General features: G+C 35.9%; 1 protein-coding gene across 5 annotated transcripts in view; it reads right to left on the bottom strand.

Annotated features, from left to right (window-relative positions):
• Positions 1–19846, bottom strand: part of UNC13C (unc-13 homolog C) — a 133538-nt gene that overhangs the window by 82506 nt on the left and 31186 nt on the right. For 3 of the 5 annotated variants that reach the window (XM_064668743.1, XM_064668742.1, XM_064668745.1), the window contains 5 exons: positions 17231–17308; positions 12490–12559; positions 8902–9121; positions 2606–2833; positions 537–678 (listed from right to left, as the gene is read on the bottom strand). In XM_064668743.1, the coding sequence (XP_064524813.1) occupies positions 537–678; positions 2606–2833; positions 8902–9121; positions 12490–12559; positions 17231–17308 (738 nt within the window). Of the gene's footprint in view, positions 1–536; positions 679–2605; positions 2834–8901; positions 9122–12489; positions 12562–17230; positions 17309–19846 lie in introns of all 5 variants that reach the window. The other 2 variants (XM_064668746.1, XM_064668744.1) reach the window with 1 other exon arrangement.

The raw sequence follows: 19846 nt of genomic DNA on the forward strand, positions 1-19846 counted from the left end.
ATACCCTATTCATTCAGAGGCTGTGGCCAAAGAAAGGAGACAGGAAAATCATAACATACTCTCCACATGTCTCTAAAAGCATAGCCATTACAAACAGCCCATCCCAGAGCCTGAAGCACATCAGTTCCTACAAAATTCCCCAGTTTCACTCAGGAGAATCACCACGTCAAATAAAAATGTATTTACCTTTCATGGCCAGTATCTGACACATGGGAAGGCATTACAATGTCAGTACTTGGTATGTAAGGTTGGAGTCTGAAAACTTACTGAAGTTCCCTAAAAAAATTAGAATAAACAGACACCACCAATAGATCCCCCAAAAGGACCTGATTATGAGCTGTGTGATTACTTTAAGATAAAGTCACAAAAAACTTTGATGCTCTCTCCATTCAGAACTTGCTAATGCATTAATGCTATGAATATGCATAGTACAGACAAAAAATATTTTCAAATTAAGTGATTATTTCACTTTGTAGCACTATATTACCTACAAGTAAATTAAAAAAGCAAGAAATAACTGTATTTTCTATACTTACAAATAGAATTTTTCATCCCATACGGGATTCAAGTTTCCAAAAATAGTTTTTGTTCTCCGCTTGTTTTTGCCAACTTGCACAGTAACGTATGGGTCACTTGAGCCAGTTTTGTCCTTAGCCTGCAAGCCCTGAGCACAAAGAACTGCAACAAAAGGAGAGAAATGTGCTTTAGCCCTCATGACCTTCATTATCAAGAGGTAAATGACAGTGACAACAGCAACAGGAAACAAAATCATCACAGTGAGGGCTCCTGAAACAAAGATTTCTGGATTATTTTCCCAGCATCTATAAGTCTGGAGCCTGACAAGGCTTGTCTAACTAACCTTTTAGACGGTATACAATTTTAAAATACAGTTTAATAGAGTAATAAATGCAAAGATTCATTACCAAGCACAAAACAAATACTTTTGATGCATAATTCAAATACTCCTCTCAAACTGAGGCTTAATCAGCATGGCAAACAATAGAATGTTGCTGTATAACTTGGTTTGAGCTTAATAATTCCCTAAAATTCCACAGCCCCCATCCCCAATACAAAAAAATAAATAACAATTTCCAAAATTTCTCCAAACTAACATTTACAAAGTAAAACTTCCAATATAAAAAAATCTGCTCTGTGGATTATGAAACAAAACATGAGGGACATGGCTATGATTTGTTATTTGTTCTCATGTGAGAGATGAACCATGATGGTTTTTGGAATACTTTCTATGCCATTACAGAGAGGATGACAGTTCAGATCAATTATCATGAACTGTTTATGTATTTGCTAGCTTTTCTGACAGTTATTGTGGGTGTATAGTTAATGGCTATGAATTTAGTGCCAAATATAAATCCACCCAATTTGACCATAATTCATAAAACTGGAAACCTCAGGAGAAAGCAGAATTGTCAAAGAGCAACCTGCCAAACCCAGAGAACTGCAGCTAAAACACTTACTCTGTCTCCTACCATCAGCTGAGCTTGGTTTTGTTATTCTGCACATATTATTTAAAGCATCTCAGTGGTAACATTTAGTTAACATTCTCTAATGTCATTCATTTTGGATAATGAAGCTCCCTTGGTATGCTCAGAAAAATGATTACATAAAAACGACACCTTCTTGCTCAGCAGATCAGCTCCTGTGTGGGTTCAGTCACATGTGCTGACTTCAGTGAAAAAAGTGAGATTCTGTCACTCTTTTATGCATCCAATTTCTGAAAAGATTAGCTCTCAGGAACAAACTAGCATATTTTGTCTTCCCCATTCACTCTAAATCCATAGTGAAATTTTTAGAAGGCAAGGAAGTAACCTTCTATGATTTATGCAGGAGAATTAAGTGACAGCCTAGAAAATGTCTTCCAGGGTTGTTAAATTGTATGTATTATACTGGCCTGAACACAAGACAGCCTTCAATATCTTTTAGACGTACAACTAAAAGTAAACATATGAATTAACTCTGTCCCTAGTGTTTGGTGACAGTCCCAAAATTCAACAATTATTCTTTTGAGTTTCGTGCACCATCCCTCGATCTTCAGCAGAAAAAAAACACTCCCCTGTTGGTGAGGTTTTAATTCAAAAACTTGAATGTCAGAGCCAGAAGACCTGGAAATCATCACGAGCAACCAGGCTAATGTGATTGGAAGCCATTTGGAGCATGTTCTGGGTGTGCAGCAGCAGCAGCACTGAACTGGAACACATCCTTAGCTAAACAACATGAATGAATGATGAGTTTCAAACCAATGGGGTCTGGAACTGCAAGCTCAAGTGTTTTTAGTCACTCAAAACCTTTTTGTGTGACCTTTGACTCTTGTAGTTGCTGGCAAAAAGCTCATCATTAGCACAGGAGATACTGGCAGGAGGTAGAGGAGATGCAACAAGGCCATTTACTCATCTTCCTTCCTAGAGCAGGAGAATATAAAGTAGTTTTGCCAACAGATGTAACTTAAAGCTTTTGCAGTTAGCATGCTATAAATTCAACTCTTTGCTGAAGCACCAAGTGTGCAATTGAACACACAGTTCCAGCTCTGCTTGCAATAAATCTTATTCCTGAACCAGGGCATGACTACAAAAGAAAGAAAAAAATTTACCTGTGATGGTTATTTTTGCTGACCATTTGGATGTTCCATCCAAAACACTTTGTTTTGCTGCTTTTGTATATTGTACAAAATCTTCTTTGGAAATATTAAACATTTCCTGGATCACTTCAAACACCTCTGGTCTATTTTTCTCTCTAATCTTCATTCTTTCCTTCATAGCACTAATAATATTCTGTGTTTTGTCTTCTGCACCATGTTTGGAACTTTTTTCAGCTGCTCCTGAAATGAGAGAAAAGGTCACTATTGTTATTAAAAAGCTAATTTAGTTCTTTTTTGCCTCTAGAGTCTCCAGTCAACTCTTGGTACTGCAGTACCTTTGTTTAATCTGAATAATACCAAGACTCTAGAATTTATTCTTTGTGATACCTAAAATTATCAACTGATTTAGTTAAACACGATGGGTTAATATTCAACTTCCATCAGGTGTGTTATACCCAGAAATATTTATTGAATCAGTACTGCTCAGTACTGTGCAAACATCTGAACACATGAACTGAACAGTAGGCACTAAATTGTGGTCTCAAAACTCCATCATTAAACACCACTACTGTGCTTGTGTAGTATTAAACTTTAATGCTTTTCTTAAAACTCGTCTTGAGGGATCACTCAGGAAAATAACATATCACAGGTACAGAACAGAGAGGTTCTTCTCTTCAGTAAAATGGTCATTACTGATAATTTCAGTAAGTATATGAGGATGGTAGAAGAGATCAGAGGATATTATCTATGTGAGAATACTTCTAGGCTATATTACCCTGTGGCAATATGTCAGGTCTATCCTATAAAACAAGTCTGGAAAACACAGAAAATTCTCAGGTAATTTTTCTGGAACATCAAAACCACTACAGATTTTATTGGTTTAATTAAAAAAAAAATAAGGATACCAAGTTGTTGCAGATTTTATTCACAGTTCTTTTCAGAAGTGCTCTGCAGAGATTTCTCTCTCGGACAATTGTAAATGATCTCAGAGGTCCTTTAAAAAAAAAGTGAAGTTCACCTTATAAAGTGTCCTTTGTGTGCCAGAGGAAAGAGTTTCTGATCAATGTCTCTACAATACCTAAATGTACATTGAAAAAAACCCAAATATTGATCTTGCAGTTGGGTGTGAGGAAAGAAACATCAGACCTCTACGATCAGGAGAGTATTACAAATGTAGCAAGTAAAAATTTAAATTCCTGCAGTGCTTAACAGGCTATTCCACCTCTTGATGAGACTAACATATAAAGCAAGATGAATACTACAAATTTTATAATCAGTGACACATTGCCACTTGCTACAGGCATTGCTGAATTCTGGCTCATGTTGTTAAACACTGCTCAAAGGCTTGTGGCACTGAATGTCACAATCATCATCATCATTATCATTAGCAGCACTAAGTACTTTTCCAAAAGCTTCTGGAAACATCATCCAACTAGCCATCCTCAACTCCTGGGAGGATCAAAGTATTATTGTTCCCTTTAAAAGGACAGTAAAATTAAGACAAAATTATGCTGAATAATTTGCTATGAAATTAGAATACAGATATTTCAATACTGAAGAAGAACAGAGTTCTGTCTTTACAATACCATCAAACACCAGTACGTTCCTTGGAAGGAGTTTTTTTGTTGAGTCACTCTCAGCTTGCAATGGCTAAAGAAAAAAAATTATCAACGCATCCACAGAACTAGAAAGGGTCATCTTTCAGCATAAAAATTCAGTGGAGTCTTACTAAACAAATATTTCATGTTTTTGTTTTCCTCATTTTTCAATGTGCCTGAAGGTATCTCAGCACATCGGAGGCAAAGAGATATCTATATATAGAGAGATAGCAAAGTGGGAAGGCATAATGTCATAAGATTGGAAAAGTGTGGGATGAGATAACAGATACCAGTGAGCCCAGATTGTCAAAGGGCTGAATTATATGCCTTCTTCAAGGTGTTTTCCATGGCACTAAATCTTGAAAAATCTTGAAAATCTCTAGGTCAGAATACCTAATTTTTTTGAATGCAGAAGACCACAGTTCTAGTGATTAAAGATTTTCCCGACTGAAAAATCAGGAATTAGTAAAAATAGAATTAAATGCTAACATGAAATTAAATACCAGATAAGGAATTCTCTAGTGATTTTATCACAAAAGGGATGATGGCTGATCTGCCTGGAAGTGTGACAGGTCATTCTTGGAAGATGCAGGAAGGAATATTTTTCATTTTCTCTTATTTTCTGCCCTTCCTCAAAAAGTACAAATGCAACATCAAAACTGAATGATAAACCATGGACACAATATGAACGGCAATAACATATTCCCATTAAAAACCTTACTGATAAAATTGTACAGATAAAATTGAAATATGTGTTAAAATGCAACTTCCTTTAACAAAATAGTCTTCTATTTATATGAAATTATTTATTGCAACTATTTTACATCCTCAGTTGCTGACAGTCTATCAACAACTCTTTTCATCCAGTATTGATCAAATTAATTGAGACAATATCGTTACCTTACATTGCACACAAAGTTAACAAGCCCCTTTTACCTTAGGGACTGATACAAACTCAACATGATTGAAATCAATTCTAACTTAATACTGCACCTAGTACTAGAAAGGGATATCTTGTTGAAGATGAGTGGTCTAATGAAAGTACTACTGATTTTTTTTTAAACTTAATTTAGAACAAGGTTAGATATTGACCTTAAAGAGCTTGAGATGTGACTTCATTTCTACAGTCTACATTAGCAATCATTGCATATGAAAAAAATCACAGAGGTTTGGAGGCCAATACACCCTCATGATTATGAGATGGCCCAAAGAATGACTGTGATAAAAATAACTACATTTCACTTTATGATACTGTTAGCATTAGCTTTCTCAGCAACAGAGATTTAACCAATCGGTCGATTCATTTTTCCAATGTAAAACAACGTGCATGAACCTAATTTTCAAAGCAGTATAATATTCAAACCCACTGAACAATTAATCTGTTGCAAAAAAATATGACAGGACGCTCAAAAACATTTGCATGCTAATGAGAAGAGCATGCACACACCCTTAGGTGTGTTAAATATTTTATCTGCAATTGGCCTTCTAGAGGTTTGTCCTTTCAAGACTTTGTGGCTCAATGTTTTCAAACTGTTCACACCACAGATGACTTCCAATCCTATTTCTTTTTTTGCAGGCCCTCTCTAAGACTTTTCATTTATACATCTATAAAAACTCTTCAAAGACAGCATTTTTTATTTTTTATGTCTTTTTGGGTTAGTGATGTGGGCCAGGGAACCTCTGGGCTGAATTTTTCTTCAGCTAAGTGAAAAGGAAGATAAAAAGGATACTTTTACTCTGTATGCCTTCTGTAGCTTTTCAATTTTAGCCAGATTAAATTATTTCAGGGATGGATACATCTCCCATGCCACCTGCATGATTGTGGCACCCTGAAAAACAGCTCACCTCTCAGAAAGTTAGCAGAGGATTATTGCCTTGACAGTTGGAAAAGGGAAACAGGAAGAGGCATGGTCAGCATGCAAATATGTGAAGGTATATCACCCCATAGAGAAAGGATTGCTTATTCTGAGGAGTAATAACAGCTCAGCTCCTTATTGGTGTTATATTCAGGCCTAGCTGGCTTAAATGTTGTTTTTCAGTGTGTGCAGTGACAAGAGATTTCGTCACTTTTAAGAAGCCTCACAAAGAACAACCTCTCTAACCATTCTCTGTTATGAGAAATCATAATATTACATGCAGCCTGTCAGTAACTTGTAACCCTGAAATTGTCAGGGACATGATCTTGGATCTTGTCTTTCTCACTTTGCTTTTATTATTGAGCAGAAATAGCTGTAGTAACAATTCCAGTTTGAACTGTGACTCTCTCAAACAGCAAAAAGAGATTAAAATGCTATACTTGATATGTGCTAGCTCCTACAGACACCTCAGGAAGCTTTCATTTTCCACTCTTCAAACTTCCACAGGAATGAAAAGACACTGACTTAATCACTGTTTTATTTGATAAAAATGAACCAAAATCCTAGAGGTCAGATCTAAATAGTCTTTCAAGCAGGGGTGACTGTATGTAAGGTATCTCTTAAGAATACACCACTGATCTGTATTGTGCTGTACTTGCAGAATGCACTACAGGACAGAGGATCCATGAGACAGAAATAAATGTTCTTGCCATATGAAACTCCCAATTAAAAAAACCTCCTAAGTCCCTCCAATGTAATTCAAAAGGGGACTGAATGCCATGCAGTAACCAGGCTGGAAATCCTGGTGGAGTAGAGGAGGGTTTTTACATGTTTGGTGAGATGAGAACCACCAAAGTAACAGTGACAGAAAGGTTCCTCCCAGCACAAAGACATGATTACCATGCTCATAACCATTTGATCTTTGCAACACTTCATAACACTACTGTTGAAACAAGGTTTGTTGTATATGTTTCACGGAGCAAATTAATCTTGATTTTCTTAAATTAAAAATATTTCTGAAACAAAGTGTTATAACATGACATGTTATTCTCTTAAATCCTCCAAAATAAAAGGTCCCCTTCTGGTGGAGTAAGTTTCAGCTATGCTTTATTTCTAGACCATTATTGTATGTAATTATGATACGGGAATTCCCACAACGCTCTACAGAAGATTTGATAGTTATCTCTTTGTCACAGAATACAATCAGCCTTTTCAGGGAGCAGCAAAAGTGAGTCATAGCAGAGTAGCTCCTAATCCCAGCAGTAGCCCAGTTCCTGAAGGATGTGTAGAAAGTAACCTTCAATTAGATCCAATGTGGTTCATAAAGACTTGGTTTGTGGCCCCCCTACAAGATTAATCCCACATTACATTTTGTGAATATCCGTATCAATTCAGTGCCCTTCCCCCATGTTTTCTTACCCCTGCACATAAATAGCACTAAACAACATAAGATGCATAAGGGGAGACATTAAATTTAGGAAAGCTATTCCTATTTTCTGCTTCCTCCATCAGGTTGGCAAGTGACTTGCACATATCCTGTTGCCAGCAGAAGTACAAGCTTAACTCATTTCCATGCCTATAAATCCAGGCAGTATAAACCAAGTGATTCCCAGCAGAAACAGGGTGTCAAATGACTACTCAAAACAGAGAGATCAATGGGCTGATGTGCAATTCATTATTATTTTTAGCCAGTCTTAAAACATACCCAGAATGAAATGAGACAATTAGTCAATAAGAGTGAACAGGAATTGACATTCTGAAAACATACCTGCTTTTGTTACTGTCCCAGTAACAGAACTATTTGCACTTATTGAAGAAGCTGCTCACGAGTATCATCTTTATACACCTTTGACTATTCACCACCAACAATCACATTAATGCTGCACAAGCTACTTCTGTACTAGTTGATTTTCAAAGCAAACATTCCTTTCTCACTTGTGAAACTATGTCAAAAGCTTAGTTGTCAAACACAGCCCAGTTTCAGCCATAGTGCAGAATCACAATTAAGCGTAGTTAAGCAGCTTGATTTAGAAATTCATCATTGGTTTGTGCTCCATGGGGTCAGTTGCTCTGAGAAATTTTGATTAGTTCCTTAACAGTATGAACCTTGAGAATCCATCCCTTGTGACAGCTCTTCACACAGAGAACACAGTGGGAAGAAGGAAGACCTCATTGAAATATCTATGTACTTTTCCTACATGTAGAAGAGCAGGAACATATCAGCAGTTACCAATGGGGAATAACTCCAGAGTTATAAAAGCGCCTTTCATCCCAAAGTAAGAATAGTGGACAATTTGCAGGTCTTGTTTTTCTATTGTTTAGAATCTTGTGTAATAATTGTGTTGTAATTGGTTTCAATGTACCTGGTATATTTTTGAAGGAGAATACATGGTGGTTGGAATCAATCTGGGCAAAGAAAAAGGTCCCAAATGACTTCCTAACTAAATTTTTCTTTCCCTTACCCATACATGGTTTGGTATTTTGAAAGGCAAGGTCCTACTCACTGTTTAATATTTTTGTCTATTATGCACCACAATAATATGACTACAATAAGTATCATGAATATTTTTTTAATCTTTGCCATTTTTTGGGCTTAGGCAGTAGAAAGCAAAAAACTCTCTGATGGTACCAAGCATTATTTTGTAACTGACCCACAACATTTGGCACATTTTAAGGACAAAAGCAAAATTAACAGTAGTTGTTTCCTAAAGTTTCTGGCTAGCTTCTCAACTGTTAAACATGCCCTCATTGATTTTGGATGATCTGGTCCTTTGTTTTAGGATATATCTGAGGGTACACACAAAATCAAAAGATGTGAAGTATTGCAATGTTTTAGTCGTCAAGAAATACTCACTCTGTAAACAGTCAGCATTCAGGAGGTCTTGGCACTTCTCATGGCATTTGACACCACACTCAGTGCACCTCATGCCTTGTCTGGCAATGCCCCAAAGTAGACCTTCACATTCATAACAGTATGTGGGAGTTGTAGCTGTCCAAATTTCAAAGTTATGAGGTGTGGTTGATGATATAGGATAGATCAAAGCCTGCAATGTCTTCTTGAAGACGTGTATTTTCTGTTGGGTAAGAAAAAAAAAAATCAAGACTTTGTTTAATACAAGTGAATTGTAGCTAAATTATATGTCATTTACACTTACAATGCTAGAAAATATCAGAATATACATAGAAGTATGAATTTGCAAAATACTGATTTACTCATTTTGCCTTATGCTTTGAAGACAAAAGAACCCTGGATGCCTGAAAGCAAGGAAAGGTCTGCACTGGTTTGATTTGGCAGACCCTAAGGAGGACTGGGGCAGTCACAGCCACCTAACTCTGGAGAATCCCTCTTTGCACGTGTCTCCACCTTCTGCCTGCCATGTCACAACTTGCCAGTCACAGGGATCAGAAAGAAACCCAAGGTGAATTTATGCAGCCTGCTGAGAAATGATGCTTCTCAGAAACCACCAGATATTTGAAGATTCCTTTGGAGGTTACACTGTCCCACTCCTAAACTCTAGTAGCCTCAGTACAAATCCTGCCCTTTCACCCTGTTCAGCTTCACTGTTTTTTCACATTATAAATTATTTTGCCAGTAACTTTTATCTTTTTCTAAAATGTCAGTAAGTAATGAAATGGCACAGCTCAACAGGCCTTGAAGTAAACATTTGAGGGTAAATGAAATTTTCAGCTAAAAGGCACAATTTGTAGATTAGTTTTGCTGCTGAACATGTTCCTTCCCCTGTTGTTAATAAAGCAAATTGCAAAGGAGAATTTTATTTATCTTTCTGTCTAGAGGCTTTCATTCCTATTACTTTTCTCTGTTTAAATGTTTCTGTTATATGAATTCACTGAGCTCTGGGCATGGCAACATTTAGCACTCAATATATAGGAGAATTATCTAGTTATCTGCTTATCCTCTGAATTGAAGTTTATTTCTGTCATATACTACTTGAAATACTTTTAAATGTCATCAATATATTATTTTTACAAACTTGCAGCCCCGTCTCTTTGTTCAGCAAAGCAATTAAATGAATGCTCAACTGAAAACATATGTTTAAGTATTACGCTGTTTAAAATGTTTTTGGACCTGTGCCTGAAAACACACAAACTCACTGTGTCATGTGTGTGCTCTACCAGAAGGCCAGCACTGCCAGGTGGCAAAGCTCACAGCCTTCACCTCAGGTTTTAATTTTTTGTATAAGTGGCATTTGATTTTTTAATAAAAGGCATTAGTTCAAAGAATTTCCATGCTGAATCTAGTCAGCCAAATAACCTGCTCCCACCAGAGTCACTAATATTCCCTCTAGAAAAAGCTGAGGGAGGGTAAAAGCCAGAAAACCTTAATGAGAGGAATAACTTGCCCAAAGGGATTTTTTTCTTTAACTCTCATTGGTGACTGCATTTCTTCATCTGCATTTCACATCTTCATTTTGTGGAGAGTATCTGGAGAGTTCTTTTATGCCTGAAAATGTCTGTCCTTTTTGTTTTCAAATCTTGCTCTACCCTGTTGAATGATGCCCTAGGTTATTAAGTTCAGCTGGCTACTTAGAGACCAAGTACAAAAGTATTATCTTTTCCATGTTTTAAATATCTAGCCAGTGGCTTTCCTGGCTGTAGCATTACATTTATCTGTGAAAGATTACTCACTTTCCTTTATATGCTTAGTGAGGGCTGGCTCACTAAATAATAAGAGGCTTCTCCTATTCACCTCTTCTCTAAATTACCTTTTTACATTTTCTCATCAAATGAACTTTGATATATCTAAATTGTATTTGCTGCCTACCTTTGGAATTACATTTTTATTTAAAGATTTCTTAGGAAATATCTATTTCTGATGCAGAGTTTTTCATATGGCATGGTTCAAAGGGAGGCCAAAGAGTATAAAGGCATAAAACCACACTGAAATTATTTTTCCATATCTCCTGAATCATAGTTCAGTCGTTTCTCCTGGTTGACAGCAAGCATTGGAGAAATGCTTACACTGAGCTGTCTACTGGGATTTGCTGCCTTCTTTTTTCCTCCTGAAGAGTACCCCTCAATAAGAATCTATAAGTGCAGCCCCCATCATTATTTGTTGTCCTGCATTTGTTGGCAATTAATATTATCTCTAAAACTTGCAACTAAAATCAGAGTCTGATAGTTTTTACAGGAAGGGAGGCAGGTAAATGAATAGCTGCACCTATATTAATCATCGTAAAAGGTAATAAATACATACATAGGTTTTTTTCAGTAAACATCTTTTAGTAAATCATATGAAGTATCTTAGTTTCTTTTACTGAACTTGGGCATTTTTGTAGAAACTATAACATAGATGAAAAAAGTCTTTATTTTGTACGACTTTCATGGTGTAAGTTTTTCTGTATAATTTTCTCTCAGCCTTGAACTTCTTCTTAAGATTCAATAGTTCTCTTTCATTCTGTCAACCTTTGTTACTATTTTGAGATAGAGAATAAAACAACTCCTTCTTCTACTGAAAGAACATTTCAAACACCAGCTGTTTTCTACCTCAGCAATCCATCCCTGAGCACTACCAAATTGTTACTTTATGATTACCATATAAGCACAGAAAGTTCACAATAAATCAGGTGAGATGGACGTGTGTGTATTTGTGCTGTGGGTTTCAGTTCCCAGAACACCTGTCAGTATATTCTGTTCTTCCATTCTTCTACTATGGAGCTTAACAACTGTGTAAGAAAAATTCAACACTTCATTTTTCTTCAATGTAGGATATATTTTAGAAGGCTATGTATGCACTAGCAAGTTAAGGAACACGAAATGGGCCTATATTCCTTCAAATTAGTCCTTTTGCTTAGTTTAGCCATGTAAATCTTCTTGCATCACACTTCAAGTATTCCTGAGGAAAATGACACCTTTTGTGGTTTTGTTTCAAATAAATTTCTTTTTCAAAATCTAAGTGAAGTCAATAATGGGAAACCACAATACACAGGTTTTACTAGCGATAAGATTCTTCAAGAATGATGTGTTATTAGTGTGAGTTACATTAAAAAAAGTCAAATAGTGTCCCAGCCACCTATAAGGACTGGGAAAACATAATGATCACAAAGAAATCTTCTTGCAGAGTCCTGTCATTCTGATTGCACCCATGATGTGATGAAGACATAAAGATGCTGAAAGACTGCAGGTAAAGCATGGTATAAAATGCTTCCCCCAAATAACTGCTTGGTAAGACAAAGGTTTCTTGCTCAGTCTCTTCTGACTGTCATGGGTGTGAGTCAGCAGAAGCAAACCTGGCCTTGTAACCGTGGATCAGGCAGCAAATTCTGCTCAGGATCCCTGAAAGTTCCTACACAATAAATGGAATATTTACACACTCAATTTCATCCAGTTTGGAGCGTCTAAGGCTGAAATAAATTTTAAAGATCTTTTAACAAAAATGTCTCCATTGTTTAAGTGATTTAAACGTGTCATTGAACACACTTACCATTTCCTCAGTGTTTATGGAGGTCCGGGTGAGCATGGCCATGGAAATACCAGACTTTCGAGCTGCAAGTGTCTGTTTGAGGCAAATGCAAAATGGTTAAAACTATACTTGTAACACCAGGTGTCAAATCTAATGGAAGGCAATTAGCACTTGATTATGCTATTGGATATAAACAAAACTGCAGAAGTTCCAAAAACTTTTAGTTAATGTTTGCAGCCCACAACTTTTAAGGTTTCAGTACATAATGGAAGTACACCTTCCATCATCATTACTGTTTCTTTCAGCAGTGCCCAGCTGAACTGCCATTTCTAATAGAAAACCTGTTATTCAGAGCTTTGTGACTTAGTTTTTTTAAACCACAGGCTGTCACTGTTTTTCCGCTTTGCCAACCAAATTAATGTGGTACAAGGATAGGCATCCTGCCCTAATTTGGGAGCTGACTGTGCCTGCAGCAACATGGGAGATCATTCTGCAGTACTCTTACAGTTCAAGTTGTCAGTGTGGATGATTTTTGTAACTCACTGAGCATTTTTAAACTGTGCATATGTATAACAGTGTTACTTGTTTTAAATAAAAAGACCTTGAAAAACCTTAAATTCTTATTTTCCTTAAAGAGAATATTAATTTGGTACTATGGATCATAGTATCCATATTTCTCTATATGAATATATGGACACATGGAGAAATACTCTGGTTCCTGGAGGCAAGAAAAAAGGCTGGAACTCTGTTGCAATCTGTCCTCATTTGGCCACATGAGGTTATTGGTTTATGAACACTTCCTGGTTCCAAATACTACACACTGGGTTGTAGAGACAATCTCGTTTGCTCTAGTACAGTACATATGATGTGACTCAAAATAAAGTATTTTCAATATACAATAAATAATATTTCGAATCTGAATATCACTTCTGCTTTCAGTGCTCCTTTTGGCCTGACAGGAACAGGTAAGATTTATTTCACTGTGTGAAATATCAACCATAACGCTGTTCTATTACTGCACTTCACCTGCAATGTTGTTCTCATTCTTCTTTCCCCCTATTCTAAATCATCCCACGTGTGTCCCTATACTTGTGCTTTATCTCTGTTCTTCTGTCACCCAGTATCTGCTTTGTCATGCACTGCTGCCCTCACAGCCCAGCACTGTGCAGATCAATGACACTACCCACTAACCATAAGTCTGTTGTTGCTTTTGTTGTGGGGATACAAATTTTCACCTAACTGTGCAGTGTGTCTCTGTAGTTCACCATTACAGACCTATTACAGCAAAAGTTTTGGTGATATTTTGCATGTGACATTTTTTTGTGAAATACGTATCGGGTCAGAAGCAATTCAGGCTCACATCAACAGAGGAATTGCATCATTAATCTTTGGATGAAGAGACAATTCTAATTTCTTCCCATTTTATCATTTTAAACACTGACATTTAAAATGGATTTTTATTTATTTATTTAGATATATTAAGACTGTTCAATTTTAATTTTAAATGTTCACTTCCCCTGATTCAATTTTCAATAAGTTTCTCTTGATAATAATTAAACTTGCAGATTGACACAAAATTATTAAACTTGTGAAACCAATTATAGGGTAAGAAGTCACCCTTGGTTTAGTAATATTTGATTTGATTTATCACTGTGCTATTACAGTTAAGATGGGATGCAAAGAACTCTCCTTTTCTTTTTCTTTTAAACTCAGCAGTTTACCCTCTCTATGCCATTAATTTGCTATCAGTTTTTCCATTCAATTATTATTGAGTAAATAATTCTGTTTACTTCTCTGTGACCATCTTTTCATTCTATTTCTGTGAATATGGGAAATTCCATCAGTGTGTGCCAATGAGATTGACAAAGTCACAGGAAAGATTAAACAGAGCCCAGAGGCTTTGCTGTTTCAAACTTTTTGTGACAAAACCTAATGCTACAGGACCCATGCATCAAAATAAAAAATGGTAAGTAAAAATGCAATGGGATCATTAAGAAGAATAGAAATAATTTTCATAATCAGTAGAGTTTCAGGTTAAAAAAAAATTACTTTAAAGCATCCATCATTTGATCCCTCTTAAAGTATAGGTTTCTTCTCAAAGTCTTGCATTTATATTTACTTGCCCGCAGTGTGCTAGTTTTATAGTTTTGAACTGTAGACTTCATGTCCCTTATACTTAGAAAGGGATTTGATCCTTTCAGGTCTCAATTGCACAATTCCAGTCATTCCAAGTGAGAGAACAATGTGGATGACTTGTCAGGGCAGGAGTAAAAAGGGCATAATAACATTAACTTGGATTATGGGGCAGTGACTGCTACTGTGTTCTGTCCTCCAGCAATTCATCCAAGTACATGAGCCAGCAGAACTGCAGTTTCATGATATCAGCAGAAGTCAATAAACAGATATCATTTCCCATGAGAAAAAAGGAAAAAAGGGAGGCAATTTTGGCCCTGTTCTGTGTCCTTGATGCTCAGTTCTCCCAATGGGTACTCACGCAATCGTGGAACTTTACCATTTTGCTCCTTAATCAGAAATGTGTCTAAAATTATAGTACAGTGCCCTATATAAAATAACAAAACCTAATAGAAAACAGGTAATTAGGTTGTTCTTAATCAAGTGTTTGTCATGTTGGAAGAAAGTGATGTCCAGAGGGATTTGTGATAAACCAGCATATTTAACAGTCATATGGATTAAATTTACAGGGATTTTAGTGAAAAAAAACCACAAGGGTTATTTGCATTTAGGTATCACTGTCAGAATAAACTGCATCTGCAAGAGAAAGTCCATAAGTAAAATGCTGCTGTTCTGAAATACTGTAGTTGGTGATAATTCAATAGCATTATGCTTGGGTGCTAAACGTTCCTGCTTGTATCATTAGAAAGGATATTTGGAATACATCAATACCTTTTTAACACCTTTCTAATAATATTGGTATATATGATGCAGAGGACAAGACATTCTCTTATGATTAAATTCTTAGTCATAAAATATTTTTCCTACTTTCCAATACAAGGTCATAATAAAATATGACATTAACGAAATTCATAAATGTTTTTATTATCATTTTAGAACATTTATCAGTATAAAAGTACTTACCATAGCCTGAAAAATCCAGCCAAGATAGGAAAGAAATTTTAAAGAATATTAATAATTTGTCAGATTTATTGCAACAGAAATATATATGAAATTATATCTATTTCAGTCAGTATCAAAAGAGTATATCACTCACTTCTAGCAATATTCTCTCTATTTTTGTGAAAGTCAGAAGTAAGCATAAAACAAGGATAATTTACAGTGTATCACATCTCACAAGGACCTGATCATTAAGTCATTGATTTAAATGAGGTGTGTTGGAATATATTGAAAGCTCAGGGCTTGCAGGAGGCTGCTTGAAACATATACCTTTAAATACAAATAATCTTTCAAAGATGAAGACCTACACTAAGCCTGAAATAAGTTCTTCTAATGTTGGTAGAAGGTTTTTAGGCTTACAGATGTAGAACTGAATTGTAATACAATTTACTCTTTTAAAGACGTATATAGTTAAAGAACACATAGCTAAGAATGATACTGTAAGTCCATAATGACTCAATTTCAGAATGAATTTTGGTTTTAAAACTCTGCAATTTATACTTATTAAAGATAGAATTCCTTCAAGAGGAGTTATCTTCCAGGGACTGGACAGTAAAGCAGCAATCATTGACATACTAGAATAATAAAATGAAAGTGTTACTCCTCTCAAAGTGAATAATTAACATTCTGATGTCTTAATGAATTCTGAGCTATACTTTTCTGCAAACAGTTCCAACAATTACAACAGAGTGTCATTTAATATGCATAAATGTGTCATAATGGGGCAGTAGATTATACTTGTGTAATACTACGTCACACACTGTAACATTTCATTGATTTCAGAAGGAATTCTACCCTAAAATGGTTGCTGTACTTTCTCTTTCTGACTGTTCAGATAGCACACTGTGTCACTGAACAGTGTAGCTGAGAAAACACAGCCATAATTTAGCAAAGGCTGATCTTTTAATGACAGCTCCAGTAACATTTACTTAGGTTAACTCCCCATCATTTCTTTACAATGTAAAATTGGTTTGGAGGCTCACCACCATCAGAGACTAAGTATGGATTTTCTTGAATTATGAATTCTGTACTTCAGGAAAAGAAATAGAGAAATGTGAATAGCACTCAAAATTCTTCAGAACAGAGAGATTCTACTTAATCTTGTTTAGGCTGGAAGCCAGAATAAATCTCAAAGGAACTGCCATTCTTTTCACCTTTCTGAAATTTATTTTTCTAGACTATTATTGTCCGTGATGACTGTTAAAAACCCCATGCCTCATCTTGTACCAAAAGTACGCATAAATCTTTAAAATATTCATAGTGAAAAAGGGCTGCTTTTTAAAAGGAACTTTCTTCCTCTTTCAGTATCAAAACAAATCAAGTCAATCACTATCCCAAACCCTTAATAGCACCTGTCTTCATAAGCTAACTTAAAATGAGAATGGGCAGTTTATTATTGCATGAAATGCACATTACTTGATTACACAAGTAATATCTAAATATTCCCTGAGATATTCAGACTTATCTAGTCCATTATAACACTGCCTCATTGACTTTTACTGGCCTCAATCCATTCTCTCAAGATACCTATTTTCCCTAACACAATTGTTGACAAACTGTCACTCACATGCACAGTAGTAATTACCAGAAAGGTGCAGACAACTGACAAACAAATGAACAGTTTCAGGAGTCACTCACCACATCTCGAACAATGGGAAAAGATTTCTTCCTGCGCAGGTCTGGCATGCTGTCAATGCCATACAGTCCACTGCAGGAGATACAAAGGAAAGAAGAAAACACAAACACGAGGCTTACAAGTCTGCATCCTTAAGAACTGCTTATAATATCTGTATTTACAGAGAAAATCAAAATTAGCAGTTAGCAGCTAAAGACGGTAAATGTTCTATTTCTTACAAAAAGCTGGTGAAAGTGTTCTTGGTGCTGCTGTCTTTTACTTCTGGCATTCACCCAAAGCAGAGTAGCTGAAAGGCTGTTTAATACCTCCTAAAACTTTTTACCATTAATTTAAAAGTTAGAACAGTAGCTTTACATCAGAAGGTCTTGTATATCTGGTAGTTGAGATGCGGCCCAACATTGCAGAGAATACCATTGTTGTAATAAATTTGATAAAGACTACAATATCTAGCAAAGTCACAGATTCACATCTCCATGTGAATGTGGAAAACAGAGCTTGTCCCATTTTAAGATACTTCCATGGTGACCATCATTATTTTCTCTTTCCCGATTTAAGCTTTCTCATTAAGCACACAATTAAACTCCAATTAGATCTCACATATAACTTGGAAACAGCAGCAAAGAGCAACTTGTAATCACTTCAAAGAATAAAAGGCTGACACAATAGAATTTGAAAGAATACATAGTGATAGAGATAACAATGTGCCTCATTCTTCCTGAGTCTTCAGAACAGTTAGCACAGGTATTATCCTCCCGAACGTTTTCTGCATTGGATATTGGAAGATTGTTACATACCTTGCCAGATCTAATTCAGAGATATATTCTCAGAGAAGGTGGTGTATAACACAGTTTATCATCTGAAAGTCCTCATTTTATTCGTACACAAAACAATTTTGGGGTGAAAAGAGAGATAACTGAAATCAGTGACAGAATTTTCACTTCCTTTTGAAGGGTCACCCCTCGGTCCCAGGTAGTCCTTTGGTGACTTGAGGATTACAACCCCCACACCCCACCCACACCACCTGACAAACTTTGACAAAAAATTTGACAAATTCTATATCTAAGGTAAGACTCTGGCTGAGGATTCCTGTTGGATGTAGATGTTACAGTTTAATTCTTCTAATGCATCAAGTCCGTATTGACACAGTTTTTTGCACAGAAAATTCCCAAGTTTCCTCTATTAAAATCAAGGCATCCCTCTGTTTTTCTTTGCAGAATTCCTTCTAGTTACAAGAGAAAAAAAGGTCATGCCTTTCATATCTTAGTTGAGTCAGTAAAGCACTTAGAGCATAGGAGAGTTTATTTTAACACTTATGAGAATTACCACTTTCCAAGTACTATCTTAACTCTTACCCTATAAATTTAGGGGATAATCTCTTTCTTTCATACCCCCTTCTGATGCCCCTGCATCATCATCTAAAATAGGGAAAGAATTCATAAGCTGTTTATGCAATTCCTTTATATTTTGATATGAACAGTCTTTGTGAAGGGTTGTGATACTAGAATTTTTTTTCAAGAACATAAAGATCAAAGTAGACCCAAATTGCAACTTCCAGACCTACAAACCCATCAAAAGTGTGATAGAAATAAAATAACATTTCTGAGGTTGTGAAAAGTAAATGTATGGAGGCTAAGAGATAAACTCAGGGCTTTTTGGTACTCAGGAGCAGTTCCATCAGCAGCAAATAAAACTCACCCTGTGTATAAGGAATTCTTATGCCACAAAGAGCTACTTCTGACAGACAATATCTGTAAAATCACTTCCATCTATTATTTTGCTCTGTAACATAAAATACGAGTGAAATGGAGGTTCTTACTGAACTCCTTTTACTGATCATTAAGGAGCAGCACACAGCAAGGAAAAATATCCAAATTCAAGAATGACTAATAGTCTTTTTATGCGGAAAAAAAGTTATGTCTGAGTTAAGCATGTTGATGATGTTACCAAAGAAAGAAAAGGTTGGCTTTTGAGGGAACAGCAAGAATGACAGAATAAAGGCAGATGAATACATAATGCAAAGATATTTTATTATGACATTAGTGGTGTAATTTATGCTCAGTCAGTAATCTGTCACAACTCACACCTCTGTCTCTTTAAATAGCTTAATCTTCTACTCAATCTGTACTTCCCCCCACAATCTTTTCATTGTGATTTTCAGCTCAACTTCAACTTGGCAGAAATATCTTGATCTGCTTTTTCCTCTGTGCATCTCTATGCTATAACAAATATTTATTTATAAGTTATATATGGTGAAGAGGTACCCATTTTGTTATTTTGAAAACGTATTACTAAAACTCATTCCAGTTATCATCTGCAAAGTGGAACATCAATGACATTAAATATTTTGGTTTTAAATGCACTTCACCATCTTTTGTGACAATACCAGGGTGGTACCGTAGCTATTACCAAGAAGTTGATGTATTCCATCAGAAGGTTCTGCAACTTCTCTGCAATTAATTTTTGAAATCTGGTAATGTCAGGAAATTCTTACACATACACACTTATTCACCTGAATACCTTTAAGAGAGTGAAGAAGCTAAACACATTTGAGGGAAGAACTGCAATCTGAAACTGCAGCTTGTGAAGGGAAACTGTCTCCTTTCTCTTGTG

This window comes from Pseudopipra pipra, chromosome 12 (assembly GCF_036250125.1).
Source record: "Pseudopipra pipra isolate bDixPip1 chromosome 12, bDixPip1.hap1, whole genome shotgun sequence".
Taxonomy (NCBI): Eukaryota; Metazoa; Chordata; class Aves; order Passeriformes; family Pipridae; genus Pseudopipra; species Pseudopipra pipra.